Source organism: Balaenoptera physalus (assembly GCF_965194825.1).
Source record: "Balaenoptera physalus genome assembly, chromosome: 1".
NCBI classification, from domain to species: domain Eukaryota; kingdom Metazoa; phylum Chordata; class Mammalia; order Artiodactyla; family Balaenopteridae; genus Balaenoptera; species Balaenoptera physalus.
Genome location: NC_138882.1, coordinates 170,730,189 through 170,757,627, shown reverse-complemented (window position 1 = coordinate 170,757,627; position 27,439 = coordinate 170,730,189). Strand labels below are relative to the sequence as shown.

The 27,439-nt window shown below is 49.9% G+C and overlaps 2 protein-coding genes across 4 annotated transcripts; both read left to right on the top strand.

The window, feature by feature from the left end:
• The first annotated feature begins 1,129 nt into the window (after positions 1-1,129).
• FAM167B (family with sequence similarity 167 member B) lies at positions 1,130-2,796 on the top strand. The gene is made up of 2 exons (XM_082412105.1): positions 1,130-1,687; positions 2,309-2,796. The coding sequence occupies exons 1-2, from the start codon at positions 1,427-1,429 to the stop codon at positions 2,537-2,539; spliced, it is 492 nt and encodes a 163-aa protein (XP_082268231.1). The 5' UTR covers positions 1,130-1,426; the 3' UTR covers positions 2,540-2,796.
• Positions 2,797-4,659: 1,863 nt separating this feature from the next.
• On the top strand, positions 4,660-26,626 carry LCK (LCK proto-oncogene, Src family tyrosine kinase). 3 transcript variants are annotated; one of them, XM_082411419.1, is made up of 13 exons: positions 4,660-4,742; positions 16,184-16,293; positions 16,592-16,673; positions 16,866-16,956; positions 17,204-17,302; positions 17,453-17,556; positions 17,758-17,907; positions 18,186-18,338; positions 18,483-18,662; positions 20,916-20,992; positions 21,084-21,237; positions 21,319-21,450; positions 23,904-26,626. In XM_082411419.1, the coding sequence occupies exons 2-13, from the start codon at positions 16,189-16,191 to the stop codon at positions 24,104-24,106; spliced, it is 1,530 nt and encodes a 509-aa protein (XP_082267545.1). In that variant the 5' UTR covers positions 4,660-4,742; positions 16,184-16,188; the 3' UTR covers positions 24,107-26,626. The 3 variants fall into 3 exon arrangements, with proteins under 3 accessions (XP_082267545.1, XP_082267547.1, XP_082267546.1); XM_082411421.1 differs by lacking the exon at positions 4,660-4,742 and adding an exon at positions 15,574-15,777; XM_082411420.1 differs by lacking the exon at positions 4,660-4,742 and adding an exon at positions 15,574-15,859.
• The last annotated feature ends 813 nt before the right edge of the window (positions 26,627-27,439 follow it).

Below are 27,439 nucleotides of genomic sequence, written 5' to 3'. Positions count from 1 at the left end.
GATAGTCATAAACCAGAGACATTCTGACTCCTGAAACTATGATTAAGAAATGTCACAGAAACGATTACGAAATGCCACAGAAACGTCACAAGATGATGGTTAATCTCAGCCTCTTTGTTCTTCCCCTGTTTTTTTTTTTGTTTGTTTTTGGTTTTTTTTTTTTGGTCACACCACATGGCATGCAGAACTTCCCCCACCAGGGATTGAACCTGTGCCTGCTGCAGTGGAAATGTGGAGTCTTAACCACTGGACCACCAGGGAAGTCCGGTTCTTCCCCTTTTTTATTTTTTTACTTTATTTTTTATTTATTTAAAATTTTTTTGTCTTCCCCTTTTTTAAAAAAAACCCCCAACATTCAAAGACCAAGTTGGAGTGGAGCTGAGGCTTGGCTCTTACTCCCCTGCTTGGCTCCCTGCAATAAACCCTTACTTTGCTGCAAACACCCTGTCAGAGCTTGGCTTTTTGTACTGCAGGCACATGGGCGAGCCCTATGCTTGGTTACATTACCCTTAGGAGAGTTGTGATAGGCCAGGAGCACAAAAGAGGCTTCCTGGAAGATAGTAATACTCCTTTGCTTGATCTAGGTACCACTTACATAAGTGTGTTCAGTTTGGGAGAATTCATCAAGCCACGTATTTACGACATGTAAATTTTTCTGTGTGTGTTATATTTCAATACAAAGTTTTAAAAAGGGAACTGTTCTGGTTGAAGCCCTGGGCGGGGCAGGGAGAGGAAGGTCTAGGAGCCCATCCACAGCTGTGCCCTTACCCTGCACATAGTCCTTGAGGGATTTCCAAGGGAACCAAAAGTTCCTCAGAATATAGCTCGAAATCATTGATCTGTCCCAACAGAGAGTCAGTGACTTGTCCAAGGTCCCTCCCACAGATCTAGCACCAGAACCCAGTTCTCCTGACTCCTGAGCCAGGGATCTGGACCCTATTCCTTTGCTGAAGGGCCAGCATCACGAGTGAGGACAGGGGGCAGCTTGTCAGCCTCCTATCCCCTCCCCAATCCCTTAACTTGGGTCTTGGGAAGAGGGCCAAGACTCTGGTGTGGATGATGCTTTTCTTATCCTGGAGCAACTTCCTTTCTGGGAACTGGGTGTCTCCTTCTGGGCAAAGACAATAAATTTTATCCAAGGGGCCAGAGGAGCAGGGCTTCTCCTGCCCCCACCCGAACAGGCATCACGTGGCTCTCGGGTTAGCAGTGCAGGAAAATCCCAGCCCTTGCACACTCAGCCTCCCACACTCACCTACCTACCCACTCTGACACACTCAAGCCTCCCTGACCCACCTTGAACATTCACCAGCGCACACTCCCTGCACGTTTCTTTCACCCTCAGCTTCTGCCACCTCTTCCTGGGTAATATTGCCAGCCTCTCCCTAATCCCAGAGCTGCAGATTTGCCCTGTCCCTCATCCCCAACCATGTCCCTGGAGCCACTGAAATTCCAGGCAGTGGGTGAAGAAGATGAGGAGGATGAAGAAGAAGAGAGCCTGGACTCTGTAAAGGCGCTGACGGCCAAGCTGCAGCTGCAGACACGGCGGCCCTCATATGTGGAGTGGACGGCCCAGGTCCAGAGCCAGGCCTGGCGCAGGGCCCAAGCCAGACCCGAGCCCGGGGGACCTGGGACCATTTGCGGCTTCGACTCAATGGACTCTGCCCTTGAGTGGCTCCGACGGGAGCTGGTGAGTCTGGTGGGGAGGGCAGCCTTGCAGAGGGCCTTGAGGGCAGTCCTTAGGGCCCAAGACACTGGGTATGGGGAGGGGATGAGAATGACCCTGTCTCTAGCAAATGCCCACTTCTGTGGCTTTGTCCCAGGGCTGAGGAGCCAGGAATGGACTTGTCCAGTGTTTTATTCAGGGAGCCTTGCTGAAGAAGGAGTCCATCCAATCTACTGACCTTGTGGTCCTGTGGCTCAGGGGACAGAGTCTGCCCTTGTGGGACAACCCGTTATAGCTGGGGAAGGCATGGCCTCCCATACTCTGGGAATTGCTATACCCCAAAGATACAAAGGAGGTACTGACCACGCTGTACAAGAGGCCAGTGTTGAATAGGTGGTTCAATCCAATATGTGCAAATATAAAAATGTCCAGCCTCCAAATTGGAGATTCCATTTAGTTGATCTAGGATTGGGCCCCAGGTACCTGTATTTGTTTAGCTTGGTTTTGAGCAAGATCTATGAGATGGGATGGATAGAGCTGGGGTGTGAGGGTGTGGGGAGGACATAGCCAGTGCAGAGACCCAGGGTGTTGACCAGGAGGGAAAAATGGGAGGTTCAGCAGGCTCAAGCCCCCTCTCGGCCGCAGCGGGAGATGCAGGCACAGGACCGGCAGCTGGCAGGGCAGCTGCTTCGGCTGCGGGCCCAGCTGCACCGGCTGAAGGTGGACCAAGTCTGTCACCTGCACCAAGAGCTGCTGAACGAGGCCGAGATGGAGCTGGAGCTGGAGCCGGGAGCCGGCCTGGCCCTGGCCCCGCCACTGCGGCACCTGGGCCTCACGCGCATGAACATCAGCGCCCGGCGCTTCACCCTCTGCTGAGGGGCACCCGCGTGCCTGCCTCGCCACCCGCTACCCATTCCCCAGCCCAGCTGGGAAGAAGGAAAGGAGGGGTGCCCCAGAGGAGCCAGCACCTGGAGAGCGGCGGGGGGAGAGTCCGGGAGATGCTCAGAGCTCTGGGAGCTTAAAGCCCCTGCATCCTGTTGCCCCTGCTGCCCCAGATGGGGGAGGGGGGACGGTGTGGAGGAAGGGGAGGAGTTCACAGACTCCCAGGCTCCTCAATAAACCTCTGCTTCCCATCAAGGTCTCTGCAGTCATTTATTCAGTCCCAAGGTGGCTGTATGTCACTTGTTGCTGGGACCAGGGATTCTACTGCCGGAGAGAAGGCTGGCCTTGGGGGTGGAGATGGACAGATGGATCCCCGTCTTCCCCACAGCTCCACTTCTGTTGCTCTATCTTATCAAGATCAGAACTGGAAAAGAACTTAAAATTCTAAATCACCCCCATGGAAGGTGACTTAGGTAAATGGGCAGCTGAAGAACGCAGGATCTGGTAGACCTGGGTTCAATGCCAGCTCCACCACTGATTTCTATTGATATTAGACTCTGAGGAGGTCCCTTAACCCCTGCATCTGTTTCTTTATCTTTAAAATGGAAATGCTAATTCTCACTCCACAAGTAGTTGGATACATCTGAAGTGAAATAATGCACTGTAAGCCCTCAATAAATGTGCATTATTATGTATTATTACCAGCCCCAGTGGTGTTCTTGCTGTTGTGCTGAGGCCCAGAGACGAACTGTGAAGTGCTCAGGTTCACAGCAACGGGAGCTGGGGCCCGCAGCTGGGACCCTGGGCTCTGTGTCATTCGGTAGGTTTTTGTTTTTTTGTTTTTTGTATTTCTCGGCTTTTGTTTCTGCGTTACCCTCTTTGTCTGAGTTTCCAGCTCAGGCTTCCTCTTCCCCCCACCCATTTCCTGTCTCCCCCTTCCCTCCGCGCAGCTGAGGTTCACACAGCCTCGGCTTCCACCTCGCAAACCCCAACAATGCTCTGTGGGCTCCCCTCCCCCAGCCCGCTCCCCCAGGGCAGGCTCAGGCGGTGGCAACATATTTATGCTTTCCGCCGGGTGGGATCAAGGCCCAGCTCTTGGGCCTGAGAGAGGCCACCTAGAGCTCCTCATAACGCTGGTGACCTGGCCCTCAGCCTCTGACGGGTGTCACCCTCAGCCTGGCCCCTGAGGAAAGGGAGATTGTTGGCCTGCTTGCTGCTGTGACAAGGTCCCAGCCTCCTGCCTATAACGGAAGGCGCGGCCAGTCTGCTGCCTGCACCTGGGTGCCTGGGCCGGAGTGTCTGTTCTGTCTCCCACCTGTTGCAGGAGGTGGTGTCAGGCCCTGTGCCTCTGACAGGAGCTGTGGTCTCGCCTCTACCTGGTTAGAAGGGTTGCCCTACTCTCCAGCCATAATTAGGGGGGGTTGTCCTGCCCTCTGCCCCCAACAGAGGCTGTTACTCTGCCCCCTTAAAGACAAGAGGTTGTCCTGCCTGCTTTCTTAAACAGCCTGTTGTCCAGTGTTCTGTCCGTAAGAGGGGTGTTAGCCTACCCTCTGCGTATAATAAACTATCGTCCTGAGCCCTGAGATGGCACAGCTGTTGTTCCGCTGCTGTGTCTAGCAGCTGTGTGAGCCCGGTATCTATCTGACTGGAACACGGGTGTCTGCTCTCCAGTGATGTTACAGGGATGCTGTCCTCTCCTCAGACTCTGAAGTGATGTTAGTTTTGCCCTCCGACTGTAATGAAAGGGTCACCCTGCTCTCAGACTGTGACAGCAGTGCTACTTGCCCTTCCCTGAAAGCTGAGTGGGCGTCTGTTTGCCTCCCGCTCAGTGGGGTTTCAAGGCTGCCCTTGAATCTCTTGTCCAGGTGCACCCTGGGAGGGCGGGGGGAAGTTCTATCAAATATCCTCCCTCACCTCCAAGTGCCACCCTCAGGGTGAGTAGGGCCTGGATTGGAGACATATAGGACCCCTGAGGGCTGAGAGGCGGGGGGCTATGGCAGCAGGAAGCTTGGGGTGCTGGAGGCTTGTGGTTGGGCTGCTGGGGCCCTCAGGAGGCGGCAGGAAGTCAGGGTGGGACGTGGGCGCGGGGAGACACGCAGTGGCTACGACGGAGAGGGGAGCCGAAGCTGTGTCTGGGCAGCCAGGCTAGGCCAGCAAGACCATGTGAATGGGGCCAGAGGGCTCCTGGGCTGGGCAGGTAAGGAGTACTGGGAACAGGGGTCTAGGGGCTGTGGTGGGGGGGCCTGATAGCAGAGGGCTGCAGCTGGGCCTGGGGCCAGGCTCCCCAGGTATGCAGCAGCCCTTCAGGCTGGGGGACAGAAAAACCTGGCTGGAGGTCAGGTGGAAGACAGGCAGAACAGCTGGATCACCTCTTTCCTGCGTAGTTGTTACCTCTTGCCTCTGTCACACTGCCTGCCATCAGGCCCCACCTCACTGGGAGCATTTTTTTGGGGGGGATCTGGCACGTGGACTGTCAGGTACTAAAAAGGCCTTCAGAAATCCCTAAATCCAGTCCCTCATCCCATGATGGATGAGCCTCCTGAGGCCCAGACTGGGGCAAAGCACTCCCTCCCTGCAGTCCGTCAGCAAGGCAGAGGCAGAGAGGGTGATGGCCCTGAGAGAGGGTGATGGCCTAGGGTGTGACACAACCCCCCTATGGAGCAAGGTGATGGGCAGGCTTGAGTCAGGGGTCCCAAGAATCCTTCCGGTTGCTGGGGCAGACCCCAATGACAAGACTCCCCTGAGAGAGAGAGAGGAGTCACCTAGAGCATCCAGATGGACACATGAGAAGTGATTTTAGCCTCAGTGACCAACATTTTTTGAGAGAAGGAGGAGTCTTCCTTTGGGAACGGATGGGCATGTGAAGGGATATTTATCGTCTGGCATGGGGCCTCCCGGGTGGAAGTATCTGACCGGACTCTGGGAAGTTGGGGGGTGAGAGAATGATGGGAGACGGGAAGAGGAAGGGCTATTTTTATCCCGGACAGGGGTGTAGTTGGCCCTGGGCAAGGACCGCGTGGACTTCCATCTGGAAAGTTGCCATCGTGTCCGCAGGAAGTCCTCCCCTCTTCCCTTTGCTCCCTCCCGCTCTAGCCCCCCTCCCAATGCTGCTGTATGTGTAGGGCTAGTGGGTCCTGCTGATTCCTGCTTCAAACCCCAGGAAGGTGGAGGCCCAGGGAAGCAGAGTCAGCTCCCTGCCCACCCCCTCACTTTCTAGCTCTCAGCCTGCTGTTTATGGGGCAAATCCCCACCTGAGCCACACTTTGCAGGTTTCCCCTGCCTCCCTCTCCGCCTTTGGAGTTTTTCTTGAAACACAGTTTCCACTGAGTCATCATGTCCCAACTTCTCTTTTGTCCCCAGCTCCAAGGCCTGCAGCCTCTTGTGGGGCCTGAAAAACATGCTGGGTCTCCCTACCCTCATCCAGACTCTGGACCGGCATAAGCCGTCCCCTCTCCCACCCAGCCTGTGCTGATAGATGACTCAGGGTCCCTCGCCCTCGGGGCTCAGGGACAGAGATTCTTCTCTAAGGGAAAAAGGGCCAAGTGATGGAGCAAGAGAATAGGCGGAGGGTTCAGAGGACGGGAGAAGGCTTCCCTTAGGTGATCCGGAAGGCTTCCTGGAAGAGTCAAGGTAGTTCTGAGAAGGATAAAGGCCCATTCTGCAGAGTACCTAGGACATGAAGCCAAGGTCGCTGTCCCTGGGTTGTTTCTTGGGTCCCAGGAGGGCAGAGGCCTCAGGGCAAGACCAAACACAAGAGAGCCAGTGGGTTTGGTGTAGCGTGAGGGACATGCATTTCAGAGCCAGGCGGACGCAGGCACAGTTCCAGTTCTGCCATTTCCTTGAACAAATGGCTTCATTTCTCCGAACTCCAGTTTACTTATTGGTAAAGAGACAATAATAAATCCCTCCTTACAGAGTGCCTGTGGGGAATCAAAGAGAAAATAATGGCTGTGATGTGCCCTGGGCAGTACCTGGCATGCAGTAGGTGCTTAACAGAGGTTAGGCACCCCCTTCTCCTGCAAATTGTGCACCAAAGGGTGGGGGGGATGTCTGCACCAGAATTACTCCTACTCAGCACCTTGGGCAGGCCAGTGAGCCACCCATTCCCTCACACTTGTGGTGTGGCTTTGCAAATGAGCTTGTTTCCTGTGTGTACTAGTGGGTGAGAGAACTCTAGATTGGGCCACAGGGTCTGTCTTAGAGTAGGGTCCCACACACAGCTTCACACAGACACACACATGAACCCTCCCTCCCTAGCCAAAACACCATCCGTATCATCATTGGAAAATGTACGTGTGCATGTATGTTCAGAGGCAGAGGTAGGGAGCGCAGATACATCATACACTGGATCTTACAAATCCATCCACACACCCACAAGCTGATGGCTTCAAGGCCAAGCTCAACGTAGTGAAAGCGATGCTGAGGGGAGTTGAGTATGTGGGTGGGATGGGGGCAGGTGGGACAAAGATACCATCCAGGTGTTGGTTTGAAAGCACCTGGAGCTGCATTTCCAATGTTAGTTCTAAAGAACGCTAGTCCCATGAGGCACCTGGGAAGAAAACGGTCTGAGGCCAAATCAACATGGCCTAAGCTACAAAATGTCCCACATTAACTTCACCATCAGCATTAGCTTGTTGAAGCTCTGAAAGTCTCCCCAGCGAAGGTGGCTGTTTGACTTTGTCTAACCCAGTGTTTTTCAGACTTCTGTGGTCGCGGAACCTTTTTCCTATATCCCCTATTCCATGCCTACACCTCTTGAGACAAGGAGAGGAGTGGAAGGGCAAGCTGTACAGTTGATTCTCCTCAAATGCTTGTGTCTCTTAGCAGAGTTTTTGCGTTCGTGGGGGCTTTGTTGTTTTTTGTTTTTCAACTACAAAATTAGCACATGGTTGTTTTTAAAAATTTAAACAGTACAGAGACATACAAAGACATATAAGAAATACAGCTCCCTCCAATCTCACTCCTGGGCTATGCTCATTGTGGACAATTTGGTGCACGTCCTTCCAGATTTTCCTGTGTGGCCGCCGGAAAGCAAACTGGTTAAGAGCCTAATCTCTGGAGGCAGGTAGACGGAGGTTCAGCTCGCCTCTCCACCACTTATTTGTTTGTTATGAGGCCTCAGACAAATACCTTTACCCCATTTGGGCCTCAATTTTTGCATCTGTAAAATGGGGGTAATAATAGCACTTACTTCATAGGATTATTATCAGCATTACATGAAGTCATGCAAATGAAGGCTTAGCACAGAGCCTGGCTTAAAAGAATCCCCTATATATCCATATTTAAATGCAAATAGACTTAAACTCTACATTCTGTTCTGTAACTTGCTTGCCGTGTTATATCTGGGACGTCTTTCCATGTCAACACATGGAGATCTACCTCATCTTTTTAGCGGTTTTAGCTAAATGTCGTTAACTTGGTTAATGGGTAATGGTGGTGATTTTGAGATGCTACTTCCTGGCAAATACTGCTGTTTTGTGTTGTCAGTTTGTCAGGGTCACAGACTTTACCGATCAGTGAGCTGAAGACAGGCCTTACTGCCTCCTGTGAAAATGGAGTGACCCGCCAGAGGGGCACCCACCTCTAACACAGCAGGCAGGGCCAAGTGGACGGGAACCTCTCTGACTGCTCACCTCTGTGTCCCCAGCTCTAGATCAGAGCCTGGCACATAAGACATACCCATTAAATTTTTGTCAATAGGCTGGCCATGTAGGAAGAAAGTCATGTCTCCTCTAACTTACCAACAGAGGCCTAAGCCCAGAGTTCTGTCTCACAGTGTGGCATTTCCCCAGACATGGCCTGTGCATCATTGATGCGGGTGAGTGATTTTAGGGGGATAATGAATGAACATTTACAAATGTGAATTTAGGTATTATAGTATGTGTTTATTTTAATATATACAGATTTCTATTTATGGCTGGTGATACTGGTTTTCCTTTTTTTTTTTTTTTAATTGAAGTATAGTTGATTTACAATGTTGTGTTCTGGTTTTCGATTTATGGTAGTGAAGTTTCCATTTGAGGTAAATATATTAAAGGTGAAAAAGTGGTTCCTGGAAGTGCCAAAAATCAGAAAGGAAAATGAATGTATTTAAGGCTGGGGTAATGAAATACCCATGCAGGCCTCAAATAACTATTTTCATTTACTTAGTCCTTACTATGTACCAAGCACCGTGGTAAGTACTTTATTATATGAGATCATCTACATATCACATATTATGTTCACAACAGCCCTAGACGCAGGTCCCTTTTTTATTCCCATTTTGAAGATAAAGGAACTGAGGGAGTTTCAGAGAGGTGTAGTAACCTGCCCAAAGGCCCTCTGTCAGTGAGTGACTGAGAGGCCTTGAGAATGAACTTGGTTCACTATGTTATGGATATGATGAGCTGAGCCTCCCTGACCTGCAGACTTCCAGAAACTTTAATAAAGTGGTGTGGATTGCCAAACTGTAAGTAAGGCTTCGTCCTGATAAAACCCCCATGATGCAAAATACAGACAGAGGTACATGAGGAAGGGGGCTCAATAAAAGAAATTACTAGGTACATACAAGTTACTAGTTGGAGGGCCTCTATCAAAAATATCAGCTTTAGAATAATTGCTCTATAGCCCTTGTTTATGGCAATAACTAACTAGCAGAATCAGTTCTATGTTTAAACCACTCCCAGTTTGTGAGAATAAATCCATCTTGTTTGCATATAAGAGAAGGCTTATCTTTTTGTTCTCTGTTTTTGTGAACTCTGTGAATTCACAGAGTTTATTCCAAAGTGGTATTATATCAAAGAGGAACACACGAAAAAGGAGGGAATTCAGGAGACATCCTTGTTTTACCCACTAGAAATTATTTACCATGCCTGTCAACACTGATTCTCAAGTACCATGGTGAGGGTTCTGTGCAGGCATCCACGGCCAAGGCTATTCATTGAACATATGCAACTTTGCCAATAACCAAATCTTGGCCAAAGAAAAAGGCCAAGAAAATGTTTAAAATTATTCCTGACAGATTTTGCCACAGGGTGGCCCAGAGTACAACAGTGGTCTGCAGTAGAAAAGCCTGCCTGCCCTTGACATAAAGCGTTAGCCCAAGAAACCCAGGCAAGAAGCTGGCACACATTTTGGACAGAATGTTCAATAAATGAGTCGGGGGCTTCCCTGGTGGTGCAGTGGTTGAGAATCTGCCTGCTAATGCGGGGGACACGGGTTCGAGCCCTGGTCTGGGAAGATCCCACATGCCGCGGAGCAACTAGGCCCGTGACCCACAACTACTGAGCCTGCGCGTCTGGAGCCTGTGCTCCGCAAGAAACGAGGTCATGATAGTGCGAGGCCCGCACACCGCGATGAAGAGTGGCCCCCGCTTGCAGCAACTAGAGAAAGCCCTCGCACAGAAACAAAGACCCAACACAGCCAAAAAAAAAAAACCAAAAAAACACACTCAAAGGTTTTAAAGTCTAGTCTGAGACTCATTATAAAAATAAAATAAAATAAAAAAATAAATGAATCGGTTTATAGTTTAGGGGAGGAAAAGTGTTACATTTTTTTTTAAGGGGACAAAACACATTCTAGGCCCAGCCAGGCGAGACGTCTATGGAGTTGATAAAAGTGAACAAGTTGGCAAGAATCAGAGCTCATTGTGATATGATTCCTAAACAACACTGGGATCAGAAACTCTAGTCCAGGAGCTTCACGCAGCCTGGGATTTTTGATCAATTCTACACAGAGTGAGAAGGGCCACTCTGTGTGTTGGGCTCTGTGCAAAGAGACAAGAGGAATGGTACCTGAAATCTAGCTCTCACTCCACTCTCCAAGTTTGAAACCCCAGGGAGGGGTGGCCCTTTATAACTGGCACAAAGTGCTCTGTGAACCATGGACAGATCTTGAGTTTGACCGAGAACATTTCAGACGCTAGTCAGAGGAGGTCTAGAATCTACAAAATTCCACCTATTGACCTTGAATTCCTGAGTTGGGAGAAGAGAATGTCCCGTTTCATTCACCACAGAATCTGCCTTTGTTACTGGTTCTGAGAGTCCTGGGGATTCTCTGGATCTGTTTCCTCTTTCTTTTTCTTTCTTCCTTCCTTCCTTCCCTCCCTCCCACCTTTCTTTCTTTCTTCCTTTCTTTCTTCCTTTCTTTCTTTCTTTCTTTCTTTCTTTCTTTCTTTCTTTCTTTCTTTCTTTCTTTCTTTCTTTCTTTCTTTCTTTCTTCTTTCTCTCTCTCTCTCTTTCTCTCTCTCTTTCTTTCTTTCTTTCTTTCCTTCCTTCTTCCTTCCTTCCTTCCTTCCTTTCTTTCTATGAGAAATTTATATTAAGCTTTAATTTTTTTTAATTTATTTATTTTCTTTATCTTTTTGGCTGCGTTGGGTCTTACTTGCAGCACGTGGGATCTTTTGTTGCGGTGCGCGGGCTTCTCCAGTTGTGGTGCGTGAGCTTCTCTCTAGTTGTGGTGTGCGGGTTTTCTCTCTCCATTTGTGGCATGCAGGCTCCAGGGCGCGTGGGCTCTGTAGTTTGCAGCACGTGGGCTCTCTAGTTGAGGTGCACGAGCATAGTAGTTGCTCCCACGGGCTTAGTTGCCCTGCGGAATGTGGGATCTTAGTTCCCAGACCAGGGATCCAACCCACATCCCCTGCATTGGAAGGTGGATTCTTTACCACTGGACCACCAGGGAAGCCCATAAGCTTTAATTTTGATTTTCTTTTTGCCAACCTCATTTATTAACCTGGTTGAATCAGACTAGGATGGGACCCACATTTTGTACAAATAAATACATGCATATATGACCTCACAATTACATAGGGACACACACAAACTATACATGCCCCCATTTTGTTGCACATCCATCTGCACACAGGGGCTCCTACATACCCACGGGTATGTACACATAAGCATGATGCTCAATGATTCACATACCTCAATATGTGCAGACTTGTATTCACCAAGCAGGTAAATGTACACTCAGAAACATGCATTCCAGATAGAGGGAGAATTGCCTTAGAGAGAAAGGCCTTTGTTAACAGCACAATGATCACATCTTGATGGAGAGTGGACCCCACTCTGTCAGACCTCCCTCCCTGCTCCATTGTCTGCATGACCTCTTAGGATTCCCTGCCCACTTTAGTCTCCAGGGAGGGAAGAATAGAGCAGAGTACCTTGAAAAAGGAAGTGGGGCCTGATTGGAGTCCCGCCTCTGCCAAGAGCCCTCACGTGCTATTGGGAAAATCACTTACCTTCTCTGATCCGCCACCTTCTCCATCTTTAAAATGAGGCTGGTGACTTACATGAGTGCTTCTCAACTCTTCCCTCCAAGGACTCCTTTGCCCTTCCCCTGTCGTACTTTTCCCCTCTTCCCCCATGGATCTCATGATTTTGAGGGTTTTGCTGACTGAACGACCTCATTTAGGTACTAATTTTCTTGTTTTCTAGTTCAAATTTTCATCAGAGACTTAAGTATGCATTGAAGAAACGATAATGCAATTTGTCATACTGAGAAACAAATCATAGTACCATTTCCCTTCAGATTTTTGAAACATTGAAATAACCTTCAACATTATCCTCGGGCCTCATAGGAGCATGTAGCTCCCAGTGGCTGAGAGCCACTCACCAAAATAACCTCTGGCATTGCCAGGTCTTGGGGTCTTCTGATTGCTGCCAGGCTCTATACTCCAAAACTCACACTTTTGTATAGGGCAGGGCCTGCTACCTGCAGCTGGAGGGCTCCACGAGCACTAAATAAGCCACAGAGGAAACACTAGGGGTCAGATACCCAGCATAGTTACTGAGTACCTTTTGGCTTAATTTAACACAGCTTAACTTTTTCTCGCTCCTGGCCCCAGTCCTTTTATTTATTTATTTATTTAATTGACGTATAGTTGATTTACAATATTTTGTTAGTTTCAGGTGTATAGCAAAGTGATTCAGTTATGCATATATACATTTTTCTTTCTGATTCTTTTCCATTATAGGTTATTATAAGATACTGAACATAGTTCCCTGTGCTATACAGTAAATCCTTGTTGTTTCTGTGCTATACAGTAAATCCTTATTGTTTATCTATTTTACATATAGTGATGTGTATCTGTTAATCCCATACTCTTAATTTATCCCCACCCCCGCTTTTCCCTTTGGTAGCCATAAATTTGTTTTCTATGTCTGTGAGTCTGTTTCTGTTTTGTAAGTAAGTTCATTTGTATTATTTTTTAGATTCCACATATAAGTGATATCATATAATATTTGTCCTTCTGTGTCTGGCTTACTTCACTCAGTATGATAATCTTAGGTCCATCCATGTTGCTGCAAATGGCAATATTTCATTCTTTTATATCTGGCCCCAGTCCTTTCTGGCAGGCCGAGATTTATCCAGGATATAGGTTCTGCCTGCATGCTCTCCTGGCCCCTGGCCCAAGGCCTTGTGGCCCCTTTTCCCTCCCCATGTGACCCCAGCCTGGACAGGTACAGTTTCTAGCCCTACGAGCTTCAGCCTTCAGAAGGTTCCTTCTGCCCTGTCTACCAGCCTCCCCTCACTGCTGCACCCCAGTTCATCCCATTTTCTCAACCCCAAACTTTTCTCATCTTTCTCTTACCCTTTTTCAAAGCCTCTGAGAATGTCAAGCCTGGAAGGAACCTTACTGATCTAAGTTGACACCTCATCTGATGTTGGTGTTCTCTGTGTAATATAACCAACCTGTGGTTTTCCAAGGCCTATTTGAACATCACAAACAATGGGTTGCTCAGGACCTTACTAGACAGCTCGGCTCATCTTAGGCTGGTTCCAGGTTGTTATCAGTTCTTTTCTGGAGGCTTTTGCTGCTGATCAGTTCTTAGCCATAATAAAATTAGCAATCAAAAAAATAAAAAAGCCATTTGCAGCCACAGAGCCGAGCAAGATTTCTCAAATGTCTCCCCAGGACTCCTAAAGTAGGGGGAAGAGTATATGCGTGTACACCTTTCCTTGAAAGTCTCTTGATTTGGCTTAAAATTCCATGTACATTTTGTATTTTCCTCTATTTGTAATAGATCTATGTCTGTTTAACTACGTGAATAAAGTTTAACTATGTGTTTAACACTCATGCTTTGGGAGGTACACACCCGTGACTTCCGGCACCCATGAAAGGTTATAAGTTATCTCAGTTTAAAAAACATAAGCTTAGGGCTTCCCTGGTGGCGCAGTGGTTGAGAATCTGCCTGCTAATGCAGGGGACACGGGTTCGAGCCCTGGTCTGGGAAGATCCCACGTGCCACGGAGCAACTGGGCCCGTGAGCCACAACTACTGAGCCTGCGCGTCTGGAGCCTGTGCTCCGCAACAAGAAAGGCTACGATAGTGAGAGGCCCACGCACCGCCATGAAGAGTGGCCCCCACTTGCCGCGACTGGAGAAAGCCCTCGCACAGAAATGAAGACCCAACACAGCCAAAAATAAAAATAAATAAATAAATAAAAATTTAAAAAAAAAACAACAACAAAAAAACAAGCTTATCAACTATACCCCAATATAAAATAAAACTTAAATTAAAAAAAAAAGAAACGTGAGCTTAAAGCCAAGAGAATTATTTACCAGCCCCATTCTCCCACCCTCCAAAGCAGGGGTTGGTAGGGCAGAATGGACACTGGTATAAGTCTTTCTCAGCTCTAAATCAAGCCAACATTCATCTAAGCTTATGAGAAAGGGATGACGATCCCCAGTTGACAGAAAAGGCAAAGTGAGGCTGGGTAAGAATGATTTCAGCAAAGAGACACAGTAAGTATCAGAACCAGAATTTGAACATAACTCCGGGGCTTATCCTTGAATCTTTTTTTTCTTTCTTTAATTAAGATATAATTGACATAGGTCCTTAAGTCTTTTTTTTTTTTAATTTATTTTTGGCTGCGTTGGGTCCTTGTTGCTGCATGCGGGCTTTCTTTAGTTGCGGCGAGTGGGGGCTACTCTTCATTGTGGTGCGCGGGCTTCTCATGGCGGTGGCTTCTCTCGTTGTGGAGCACAGGCTCTAGGCACACAGGCTTCAGTAGTTGCGGCACGCGGGCTCAGTAGTTGTGGCGCACGGGCTTAGTTGCTCCACGGCATGTGGGATCTTCCCAGACCAGGGATCGAACCAGTGTCCCCTGCATTGGCAGGTGGATTCTTAACCACTGAGCCACCAGGGAAGCCCCGGACCTTAAGTCTTGCTAACTAAAAAAGCACCACTGGTCCCCACTTCTACTTGGTCCCAGCATGTATTAGCAACTCTAGCTTTATCCTGCCCCAAACAGTTGTGTGAGTTTAAGCAGGCCTTTCTGGTCCTCTGTTTGCTCATCTAAAATCAGAGGTTAGACTTGGTGGTTTCTAAGACCTCTGTAGATGGGAGAATCTGTGCATCAACCCTCCACATACCAGTCAACATTTATTAACAAGAATAGTTCCGGGTGCTGGGACATTCAGACAAATAAAACACAGCTTCTGCTCTTGATAAATCCCCCATCTCATCAAGGGGGTAGGAGAGGCAGGGGGACTGACACATAAATTAGTGTAATCATGGCACTCAGTGCCTAAGTTGATGATTGTGGTCTAAGTGGAATGCTGTAGAAGCAAAGAGCATTGGGCATTGGGAAGGCTTCACAGGGAAGGTGATATCTGAGTTGAGGCTTGAAGGTTGAGTTAGAGTTCAACAGATGGGCAAAAGCATTCCAAGGCAGGCGAACCACATAAACAAAGGCACGTTGTAAGAAAAGAGCGTGAGGTTTTTGGGAAGACTAGCTCAGAACACAGGCTGTGTGAATGTGTGTGTGTGAGTGTGTGTGTGTGTGTGTGTGTAGCAGAATAGACTGAGGAGGTGGATTTGATTCTGATATTAAAGGTTCTTGAATGCACGGTAAATTAAATTAAACTTTACCTGAGGACTACTGTTTCCAAGCGGTCCTGAGGAGCAGCCCTGGGGGAGGAGGTGCTGCAGGGACTCCCAGGAGCTTCAGAGTGAGGTCGCACCACACTCTGCTTCAGGCAGAACAGCCCCACTTTTACCTGCTTTATCTATGAGGTTCTGCTTGATTTCATCTGACAAAAAGTTTCCACTGCTAAAGCAAGCAAACAAGTAAAAGTTATGGCCAAGAGGGCCGCTGAAGTGTTTTCTGCTGGGGAGAAGCAGAAAGAAGCCTCTGAAGGAGACTTTGTGTGTGGGGGCTTTGGGGGAACAGAGGCCTGATGGCTGACATTCGGGAGAAAGGGTCTCTTATTCAGCTTCCTCGTCTGGAAAGGGGAATTGTAATTAGGAGGTGGGGCGCACACACCCCTCTGGTAGGGGAGGATCAAAACTTAGGTCTTCCCTAGGGCTTGGGGAAGTGTATGCGATCTCTAGTAGGTAGTCCCCCAACTTGGGGGATGGGCAGAGAGAGCGGGAGTGGGGAGAGGCAGGAAGTGGGCAACTAGATTAACAAAGGTGCCTGTGGCGGTTTGCCCAGCCCAGGTGGGAGGGCGGGGCCTAGGCCTCAGCAGGAGGGCATGTGTGACTTTACTGGGAGCTAGGACCCCATTTCAGCTTTTCTGTGGCTGGTGAATGGGGGCTGGGGGGCTGACAATCTCGGGTCCTTCTGGAAGTTCCCAGAGCTAGGCCTTAGCATGTCTGATGTTACAGGGGTAGATCTTGGGGGAGCCCTTTCAGCCCCCTCTCCATTCCCCCAGGGACCATGGGCTGTAGCTGTAGCTCAAACCCTGAAGATGACTGGATGGAAAACATCGATGTATGTGAGAACTGCCATTACCCCATAGTCCCACTGGATGGCAAGGCCATGGTAAGAGGCAAGACAGGGGGCTTGGTGAGGGAGTCGGGTGGGGTGTACAACCCGGAAGAGAGAAACGGACCACCACTATAGGTCCTTGAAATAACAGCGAGCCCTCTCCCCTACAACAGAAAGGAAAAGAACCCCGGAGAGGGAAAGGGGTTCTCATAAGGTCACGCAGCAAGTGGTTGGTAAATTCAGTGATAAGACCCAGCCAAGCTGAAGTGAAGGAGAGCAGGGCAGTGGGGAGGCAAGCCAGGGTCTGACCCAGCCTCCAGCTCTCTGACTCCACTCATTCCCCACCCCACAGCTGTCCATCTGGAATGGCTCTGAAGTGCGGGATCCACTGGTCACCTACGAGGGCTCCAACCCCCCAGCTTCTCCACTGCAAGGTGACTTCAACCAGCAGGGCCTGGAAGATAAGTCCTGTGGACCCTTGGCTGTCAGCCTCCATCTCCTCCTCACCTACTCACCACCTGTCCTTCCTCCTTCCCCCTCAGTCGTGCGGGCTACCATGTAACTCCTGAACTCGTGCCCCCAGCCTATTCCAAGCAGGTTCTCCCTGACTCCCCCTGTCTTTACAGACAACCTGGTTATCGCCCTGCACAGCTATGAGCCTTCCCACGATGGAGACCTGGGCTTCGAGAAGGGTGAACAGCTACGTATCCTGGAGCAGTGAGTGTCCTCTTCACCCCATCCATCCTTGCCCTGCCGTAGAGTGTGAGGGAGCAGGGATCTCCGGTACTGCAGCCCCCCTGCGGCCCCTGATCTGGCTTGCAGTGGGTGCCCTTAAGACAAAATGGGAGGCTCCGGAGTGTTGAGCTGGAGGGTGGGGTGGCATGGCCTAACTGGGGGCTCTGAGGGAGGGTTTCCAGCCAAGTCCAAGGCTGAGCAGACCGTGCTAACCGCCGCTGTCGCGCAGGAACGGCGAGTGGTGGAAGGCGCAGTCCGTGACCACGGGCCAGGAAGGTTACATCCCCTTCAACTTTGTGGCCAGAGCGAACAGCCTGGAACCCGAACCGTGAGTGGGGACTCGTCGTGGGGGATTGCTGGGCGTAGATCCAGGGACCTCGGAGCAAAGGAGAGATGCTAGGGGTGTGTGAATGCTGGAGGGTGATGGAGGAAGAACGGACCAACAGACGAAAGAAGCCCTCGGTTCTGCCTTGCGCAGCTGGTTCTTCAAGACCCTGAGCCGCAAGGACGCGGAGAGGCAGCTCCTGGCGCCCGGGAACACGCACGGCTCCTTCCTGATCCGAGAGAGTGAAAGCACCACGGGTGAGCGGCTGGGCTGGCCGGGGGGCTGTGGGCGGGGCCTCGGGCTGGGGCAGCGAGAAGAGGTCCGGGCGCGAGGAGCCCGCGGGGTTGGTGTGGGATGTGGGGGGGGCGGGGGCGGGGGGGGGCGCGTCGGCGGAGGTGCGATTCGCTGGAGGCCACCGCCCCCCCCTTTTGCGTTCCTTCATCCTTTCTTTTTTTCAGGATCGTTTTCACTGTCCATCCGGGACTTCGACCAGACCCAGGGAGAAGTGGTGAAACATTACAAGATCCGTAACCTGGACAAAGGCGGCTTCTACATCTCCCCCCGCATCACTTTTCCTGGCTTGCATGAGCTGGTCCGCCATTACATGAGTGAGCACGGCAGGGTTAGGGTTAGCCCCTGTGCCCTAACAGCCTGCCGCCCCCAGTTCCTCTCGGGGTACCCTCCACCCATCTCTCAGTATGCTCCTTCATTGCCCCGCAGCGGGTGAGGTGCGGTACCTTGGAGCCCCAGGGATCAGGTGACAGCTCCACACACCTCCCCTGCCCGTCCATTTCCCCAGGTGGGGACTGGGTGGGCCCCCACCCGTGGGTCCCCACCCCCAGTCCCGCCTTATTGACAGCCTTACCCTCCTCCCTTGTCCTCACAGATTCTTCGGACGGGCTGTGCACGAGGTTGAGCCGACCCTGCCAGACCCAGAAGCCCCAGAAGCCGTGGTGGGAGGATGAGTGGGAGGTTCCCAGGGAGACGCTGAAGCTGGTGGAGCGTCTGGGGGCTGGCCAGTTCGGAGAGGTGTGGATGGGTGAGTGAGGCCCTCCAGGACTGCGGGGAGGAGAGGCGTCTACGGAGGTCGTGAGAGTCCCACGACAGTGCCCTGTTTCGGGGCAGCTGCCTGGCTCTGGGGGCATGGGCTCCGAGTGACTCCCCCAACCCCTCCCTGCCCCAGGGTACTACAACGGGCACACGAAGGTGGCAGTGAAGAGCCTGAAGCAGGGCAGCATGTCCCCCGATGCCTTCCTGGCCGAGGCCAACCTCATGAAGCAGCTGCAACACCAGCGGCTGGTCCGGCTCTACGCGGTGGTCACCCAGGAGCCCATCTATATCATCACGGAATACATGGAGAATGGTGGGCGCCGCCGCCGTGCGCGGCCGCTGGGGGGCACTGCCGTCTCCTCTGCCCCTGCTGGAGGGCGGAGGAGATAGGCCTGGCTCAGCACTGAGGTTATTTAGAGGAATTTTCCTGAGCCCCCAAAGACTCACTTCCAGGGGCGACTATAGGGCGTGTGGAGAAGAGGGTGTGTTGTTCGAGCCCTGTCTGGGAGCCCAGCTTGACGTGGCAGGCTCCGGAAGAGCATTCACCGCCCCCCCACCCCCCCTTCTTCTCTAACCTGCAGTCAGTCCTATTTGCCTTCTTCAAACCCCACCTTGATCTAAGGATGCTTGATCTCAGGAGATGAGTAGGTCCCTGGCCCCATCTCTCTCCCTTCTGCCCCTGAGCCTTGGGAGTGCTCCAAAGCCCTCCTTTTCAGTTCTGGGTGAGCCCCTCCCCCTCCCTTGGTCCACTGTCGGACAGATTGAGAGCCCCAGGAAGGTAAATAGGAATTTCTAGGCCCAGCTTTGGGCCAAGTCGCTGTGCCACCTCTGATGCTCAGTTCCCCCAAGAATAACAGCAGAAATCTAAACAGGCTTATCCAGAAATAAGAGTAGTCATTAAGGGCTCTAGAGTCTGACTGCCTGGGTTAGAATCCTGGCTTCAGGACTGTGTGGCCTTGGGCTTGGTCACTTCACTTCCCTCTGCCATGGTTTCCTCATCTGTAAAATGGTGATAATAATGCAATAGCAACTTTCTTACAGGGTCTTTTTTTTTTTTTTAATTTATTTTTGGCTGTGTTGGGTCATTGTTGCTGCTTGCAGGCTTTCTCTACTTGCGGCGAGCGGGGGCTACTCTTCGTTGTGGCGCATGGGCTTCTCATTGCAGTGGCTTCTCTTGTTGCGGAGCATGGGCTCTAGGCGCGTGGGCTTCAGTAGCTGTGGCACACGGGCTTCAGTAGTTGTGGCTCACAGGCTCTAGAGTGCAGGCTCAGTAGTTGTGACACATGGGCTTAGTTGCTCTGCAGCATGTGGGATCTTCCCAGACCAGGGCTCGAACCCGTGTCCCCTGCATTGGCAGGCGGATTCTTAACCACAGGGAAGTCCCCTTATAGGGTTTTTGTGAGGATGAAAGTTAATGCATATAGAGCAGTTAGAATAGGGCCTGCCATATAGTAACAGCTTAGTAAGTTTGTTGTTATCTGGCTCTGATTCTTGGGGAGTATAAGATCTGTCCCTCTTTCAGGAAGGGAAAAAAGCTGTTAATTGGCTAATGGATTCTGGAAATGGCAAATAGTGGACCACCTTCAATTGGTAGTTGCTTGGAGTTCTGTGTTGAGAAGGATTCTGAGGTTCCTTGGAAGTGAGCACTGGGATTGATTAGCAACATCTGCCATGGATACAATGAAGGAATAGCAGTTTATGTCCACATATTTGCTGCCTCTGGGTGAGGTCTTTGCCTTCAGTGACTAATTCAGCACTCATAGTGGAGACACTCAAGTTGTTGTCATCTTCACATAGGGTTTTAATCTCTTGAGAAGGACGAGCGGTCACTAGCTCTGTTCTAGCCACTCCCATCCCTGGTCTTCTCCTAGTTACCCTCTGCTACCAGAAAGGTGGTCTCTCAGTCCTCCAGGACACCTCTTTCCATATTCCATTTACTACATTCAGCATACATTTATTGCTGCTTACTGTGGGCTGGGAACATTGATTGATTGCTGCTATCAGTTATGCATACTAGGAAAACCAGAGTTTGTGCCATAGGAAAGTTCCAGTATACCATGGGGAAGGTAAATGATGATGTAATTTATTATGCTTGGTAGGATCTAGAGAGGCTTTCTAGAGGAATTGTCTAGCTGGGCCATGAACAAAAAGAATTTTTAGTATGAGACATGGGACAAAGAGACCTTGGGGTGAGAACCCAGGGGTCTATGTGGAAAATCTCTCAATTGTCTAGGATGGGTGGAGTAAAAGAGGCAGGAGTGGAGGGAAGAGAAGAAACTACAGATGTGGACCATGCAGGGCTTTGGATGACTGGCTGAAGAGTTTGGGCTCCACCCCACTGGTGACAAGAAGCTTGCAGACCCCTGCAAGTAGCCCCCTAGTCCCCGGGAAAAGGGCATCACACATCCCGGGCATCCTCACTCTGAACACACACTCCTCCTGTTTCAGCTTTTACTCTTCCTTTCCACACATCAGACACTGCTTCTAGACTCCCAGTTAGGGGAGAAGGGTCTGGGGGTTTTCCCCTGGGGCAACTTGGGTCAGCAACTCTGGCTTCTGCCCACAGGGAGCCTGGTGGATTTTCTCAAGACCTCCGCAGGCATCAAGCTGACCATCAACAAACTCTTGGACATGGCAGCCCAAGTAAGGAGACTGGGGAGGGGCTGGGCATGGGCACAGGGCAGTGGGATAAGGATGTCTGGCCCAGGACTGCTGACCTGTACCTGGCCTGCAGATTGCAGAGGGCATGGCATTCATTGAAGAGCGGAATTACATCCACCGTGACTTGAGGGCCGCCAACATCCTGGTGTCTGACACCCTGAGCTGCAAGATCGCAGACTTTGGCCTAGCACGCCTCATTGAGGACAATGAGTACACAGCCAGGGAGGGTAGGTATGGGATATGAGGGAAGACTGGGGCCTGCAGGGTCTGGCCAAGCAGACCCAGGTGACCTCACTTCCTCCCTCCAGGGGCCAAGTTTCCCATTAAGTGGACAGCACCAGAAGCCATTAACTATGGGACATTTACCATCAAGTCGGACGTGTGGTCTTTCGGGATCCTGCTGACGGAGATTGTCACTCATGGCCGCATCCCTTACCCAGGTCAGGGTCAAGGGCAGGAGCTGAAAGGGTGATGGGGAAGGGCAGCAAATTCATGTCTTTCCACTTACTTCTTCCCAGGCTAAGAATCTGAAACTCTCTAGCTGCTTCTCCTCCATCATCTCAGGGGTGGCACTCTTACATCCCCAATTAGGTGCACATCTCCCAGGCCTGGCTTCCATCTCTGTCTCTGGATCTCTCTTCCCTCAACAATCCCAGCTCTTTCCTTTAGTTCTAACACAGGGAGCCTAATATGTAGAAGAGGATCTGGCCTGGGAGGCAAGAGGCCTGCTTCTTATTACCAGGTCTGCCACTGATGCTTTCTGTTTGGCTTTGATCAGATCATTCCTTTTTTCTCCAGTTGTAAAACGTGAGGTTAGAACAGTACCTGACCCATACGAAGCACTCAAGGGTGTTAGGTTTTATTATTAATCACTATGGGCAAGTGACTTGGGCAGGTGACTTTACCTCTCTGAGCCTCAGTTTCATGATATGAGAAACAAGATTATTTGTGAAAGAGCTTGACTCATAGTAGGTGTTCACTAAACACTGACTTCCCGTCCCTCTGAAGCCTTCCATGTAGAGTGAGAGAGATGTGTAAACAGCTAATTCCCACCCTCTCCCATTCCTCCCTCTATCTCCTGGACAGTCCTTTACTCTTGAATTCAGCCAAGACAGGAATGAAATTTTTTTTTGGAAGGAACTTGCTAGGAAACTCTGGGGAAAGGAAATAGAATACAAAGACAGGGTAAGGAGGTCATGGAGCACAGTGGTTGGACTTGCAGAAGCTTCCCACATCTCCATCAGTGTGCGCAGAACTTTGCTCCTGGGAAGGTAAAGACACCTTAGAATCAGGTGAGGGTATGCAGGCCTTCCCTGCCCTGGACTTGCCCCATCACAGAGTCCAGTGGCAGCGCTGGGGCTAGAAACACACTCGTTGTCCTGCCAAGAGCTCACACTGCTCCCTTAGAGAATTTTTCTATTAGAAGAATAAAGGCAGTGAAAGCATGATGATAAATGGCAACTGACACATGGCTTCAGGGTCAGGGAAACTATGGGGAGTAATGGGGACCTGGGTGAACTTGCATCTGCTCTAGCAGATGGTTGCTATTAAGACATGGGGGCCCAAAAAACAGATCTTTGTTTTTTCAAGAGAAGCCAAAACTTGGAGTTTTAGGAAAATTTTCCCATTTCCAAATATTGGTGATGATTCAGATTGTTTAAAAATGCCAAAAGGGGGGACATCCCTGGTGGTCCAGCAGTTAAGATTCCATGCTCCCAATGCAGGGGGCACGGGTTCGATCCCTGGTTGGGGAACTAAGATCCCGCATGCCAAAAATAATAATAATAATAATAATACACACACACACACAAAAAAAAAACCAAAAAAAACACTATAAGGGGCCAAGCCAAAGTAGGTCTGTGGGCTGTGGGCTGTATTTAGGCTGGGTGTAGCCAATAGGTTTGTACCCTTGTTCCCTGGCCTATGTCCTTCAGTGTCCTGATTTTGAAATCTGAGTGACACATAGCTAGAGGCCCCCCAGGGGAAAGGCCTGGGGAAGACAGGTCTCTATTGACTAGGGTCCAGTCTGAAGCTTTGTAGGAGTAAAACTTCTGTTTTGCTAGGACCCTCTAGGGGTTAGGCTCTGGGGACTGCCTGTCATAGTCTCTTCTCAGGAGAATGAAGGAGAAACCAGAGGCCATACGGGTAATTTAGAAACAGGAAGCTATATTTCTGCTGTGCCCATGCAGTTCTCCAGAGCAGCTCCTCTTGGGGTCTACATGCAAAGAGCCTACTATGGGGGCCAGGGTCAGCACCAAGGGAGGGAAGTGGCCCAAAGATGATTTCATCTGGGTCATGGAGGGGCCTAGTGAATCTTCTCTGCCCCATGCAGGGTCTGCCTTGCTGGGGTCCAGGGTCCATCTGGATTCCTGATGCAGCATCTCGTGTGCCTGTTCTGAAAGCTGGAGAAGCCTCCCCATTGTCCTGGCTGTGGGCCCCCATCCTGCCCTGGGCCCTGACCACTCCATCCTTCCCTACCAAATAATCATCATTACAGGTACTCTTTATGCTGCATCTCCTCTTCCAGGCAGCATCCTCAATGCTATATATACACACTTTCTCTTTCAATCCTGATAACATCTCTATGAGGTAGGAGCTACTGTTATCCCATTTTCCAGATGAGGAAACTGAGGCTCAGAGAGGTGCCATGGCTCACCCAAAGTCTCACAGCCACATGTGTGCGTTATTGAGTGTTTAAGCCATAGCAGACACTACAAGTGGCACGACTGACATTTAGCAGGTACTGCGAGTATAGCTTTACCATTGATGAAGACCAAGATCCCTTTGGATTGGTGTTCACACCATACCAGTTGTCAAATATCTTGACCATCACCCCTGCCTGTGGGCTTCCAAAGCCTGGAGCCTTGATGTCAGTTCTCCCATCAACCTCTAGGGATGACCAATCCTGAGGTGATTCAGAATCTGGAGCAAGGCTACCGCATGGTACGACCTGACAACTGTCCAGATGAGTTGTACCACCTTATGATGCTGTGCTGGAAGGAGCTCCCGGAGGACCGGCCCACCTTTGACTACCTGCGCAGCGTGCTGGAGGACTTCTTCACAGCCACAGAGGGCCAGTACCAGCCGCAGCCCTGAGGAGCTTAGCTGGCTGGGGCTTGGAGCCCTCCCCCTACCTAGCCAACCTGGCTCGGGGAGACGCAGTTCCTGTGTTACACCCATGTGGCCTATGCACATATGGACTCTGCATGTGAATCCCGCCCGCGTGTGACACATACATTTCTCATGTCCTGTACATGGGTTCTGTAGTTGGGTGGGCTCTGCACATGTGTCTTGTACATGTGTGGCCTGTGCATATATGTCTTGGACACTTGTCCAAGTTGTCCCCTTCTGGGCCCGCCCACTTCTGAGACCACCAAAGAGAGGAGAGAGGCCTGTGATTGACACCAGCTTCTCCCCACCCCCTTTTCCTTTCCCCTGGTCATCAAGAAGCTCCTTGAGGGCCGGGACCTTATCTAATACCTCTGTGCGCTCCTCTTTGGTGCCTGGCACCCATAAGGAGCTCAATAAATGTCTGTTGGTGAAGATTGCACATCTTTCTGCTCCCCACTCCAATATCTTTTTCCTTGGGAGTGGGGAGTGAGCGTTCAGGAGATGGAAACTGGGGCACCCTGAATTGGGGTGAAAGATGGGATGAAGGGGTGTCTGAACTTTTTCCAGCCCTGCTGATGTTGGGGGCCAAGAGGAGGTCCCTATACTTTGCTGTATGGGTTCTTTGAACCCCTTCAAATGCCCACCCCAAAGGATTATGGGCAACTCCTACCCAGAACCTCCTAGAGAGTAGATGTGTCCCAAGACACTCCCCCCTCCCCTTATATAAATGCAACAGCATTTTTGAGAGCTACTGATTCAAGGACTATATTTGACCTTAGATATGTTCTGATTCACCCTCAAGGTGTTTTTAAACATTGAGTTTATTCACTCACTTAACAAATATTTATTGAACATCTACTGTGTGCTAGGCATGATTCTGGGCTCATAGGATATGCAGTAGATAAAATCTCTGGAGCTTATACTCTGTAAAGGAAGATAGACAATAAGCATCACAAAGAAGTAAATGGTATGGTATGCCACAAGGTGATAGTGCTAAAGGGAAAAAAGAGCAAGGTAAGAGGAATTAGGAATGTCATGTTTGGGGGAGGTTTGTAGTTTTAAAGAGAGTGGTCTGGGAAGGTCTCATTGAGAAGGTGAATTTTGAGCAAAGATTTGAAGGTGAGGGAGTGAGCCACGTGGTATGCAGGATGAGCAGTCAGGCAGAGGGAACAGCCTGAGGCAGAAGCTTGCCTGGCAAGCTCTGAGAGGTAAAGGTAGCCTGAGGGAGGGGGATAGATCCTATGGGGCCTGGGGCCTTGTGGCCTTTGCAGGAGCCATGACATGATCTGACTTACATTTTAAAAGGATGGCTCTTACTGTTGTCTTGAGAGTAGACTGAGTTAGCAGTCAGTTTATAAAACTGGGGTAGTTTTGCATAAAACTCCAGATTTCTGCCTTCTCTTGAAAAAAATAGGAAGATTTGGCTCTTTTGGGCTTACCTGTCCTCATGGAGCTGAGTAAGTGGCCAATGCCTTCAGGTGGGGTATGAGCTCTCCCATTGCCAGAGTTCCCTTCACACTCTATTGCTCCCAGACAATGAACCTGAGTGTTAGTGGTTATTTATCATCATGTTCGGGCTGTTGTTTTTATAAAAAGAGGAAAATGAAAAAATTTTTGCACCCATATTTCCATTAAGAAGTGGGAAAATTAAAGATCCCTGAAGATGGCAGTGTGTTTGAAGAAAGATGGGGAGAAGGACATATTTCTTTAGAAAGTGAAAAAGAATGCAATATTAAAAACAAGCAAAGTACTTGAATCGAACCAATATAAATATAAATCCACTCATTTACATCACCTGCGTGACCTCTGCAGGCGTCTGAGTTTGTGATTCCTGTTCTGCATTTTATAAAATGCTGCCACACCCATGACCTCATCTGATCGCCACCCTCCTCCTCCTTTGGACACTGCTGCAGCCACAGAGTTGGTGAACTTTGTTTTCTTACACTCTCCATTTTACTAAGAGGGAAATGGGGGCCCAGAAAGGTTCCTGGCTAGGAAGCAGCAACACAGAACTGGGAATAGGGTTTATTCCCTGGTCTTTTGCTGCTTCTATAATAGAAGTGCCAAGTCTTAGGTCTGTTACGTTTGTAATTAGTGGCCCAAATGCAGTTCCCAGGTGAGGAACACAAGTGCTCAAGCAGTCTTGAAGCTGTAAAGAGGCATAAAAAATGTATCTATTGACTATAGGATCATGAGTAACTTACTTGGCACATAGTAAGCACTCACTAAATATTAATATTGTTGTAGTTGTTATTTTAATAGCCCATCACAGTGCTTTTCAGTCTGTAGCTTTGAATAATGATTAGTTGATGACTGATCTAGTGCAGTGGTTCTCAAGGGTAGGGTGGGGGGCACTTTTACACTCCCTCCAATCCCCTCCCCCTTGCCCTGGAGACATTTTGCCACGTCTGAGGACAATTTCTGTTGTCACAGCTGGGGGTGGGGGCAGGGTACTACTGGCATCTAATAAGTAGAGGCCAAGGATGCTGTTAAAAATCCTACAGTGCACAGGACGGTCCCCTACAACAAAGAATTATCCAAAATATCAATAGCTTCAGTATCCTGAGAAACTCTGCTCCCAGTATAAGGGGACAATCAGTTTCCTCCCATCTAAAGGCACTCAGTTATCCTAGGTGACTGCATCAGGGACGTAGGCTTTGGAGTAAGAAAGGCTGGGTTCTGCCACTTTTTTTTTTTTAATTTATTTATTTTTATGTTTTTTTATTATTTTTGGCTGTGTTGGGTCTTCGTTTCTGTGCGAGGGCTTTCTCTAGTTGCGGCAAGCAGGGGGCCACTCTTCATCGCGGTGCGCGGGCCTCTCAATATTGCGGCCTCTCTTACTGTGGAGCACAGGCTCCGGACGCGCAGGCTCAGTAGTTGTGGCTCACGGGCCCATTTGCTCCGCGGCATGTGGGATCTTCCCAGACCAGGGCTCGAACCCGTGTCCCCTGCATTGGCAGGCAGATTCTCAACCACTGCGCCACCAGGGAAGCCCCCTGCCACTTTTTTAATGTGCCTCTGGTGCATAGTAGGCATTCAAAAAATTACGATTGAAAATTGAACGTAATTACTGTGTGACTCTGAGGAAGCCACAAAGTTCCGAACTTCGTTATCTTTGTTAAATGGTGATTAAAAAGCCCCCCTCCAAAGCCGTCGTGAAGAATAACGGAGATGACTGAGATAATGTCGGTAAAGCTATTGCACAGCGTTTGGCCTACAGCAGTTTCCTGTCCTTTGTCAATTTATTTCTCCTGCTCCAAACTCAGCTGAGTGACCTTGCGCAAGTCACTTTCCACCGTAGGCCTCTGTCAGATGACA

Coding starts and splice junctions, on each gene's coding strand:
- FAM167B (XM_082412105.1), top strand. CDS start 1,427: ATGTCCCTGGAGCCACTGAAATTCCAGGCAGTGGGTGAAGAAGATGAG. Junction 1,688..2,308: donor AGTGGCTCCGACGGGAGCTG/GTGAGTCTGGTG, acceptor TCTCGGCCGCAG/CGGGAGATGCAGGCACAGGA.
- LCK (XM_082411419.1), top strand. CDS start 16,189: ATGGGCTGTAGCTGTAGCTCAAACCCTGAAGATGACTGGATGGAAAAC. Junction 16,674..16,865: donor CCCAGCTTCTCCACTGCAAG/GTGACTTCAACC, acceptor CTGTCTTTACAG/ACAACCTGGTTATCGCCCTG. Junction 21,238..21,318: donor TGAGTACACAGCCAGGGAGG/GTAGGTATGGGA, acceptor TCCTCCCTCCAG/GGGCCAAGTTTCCCATTAAG.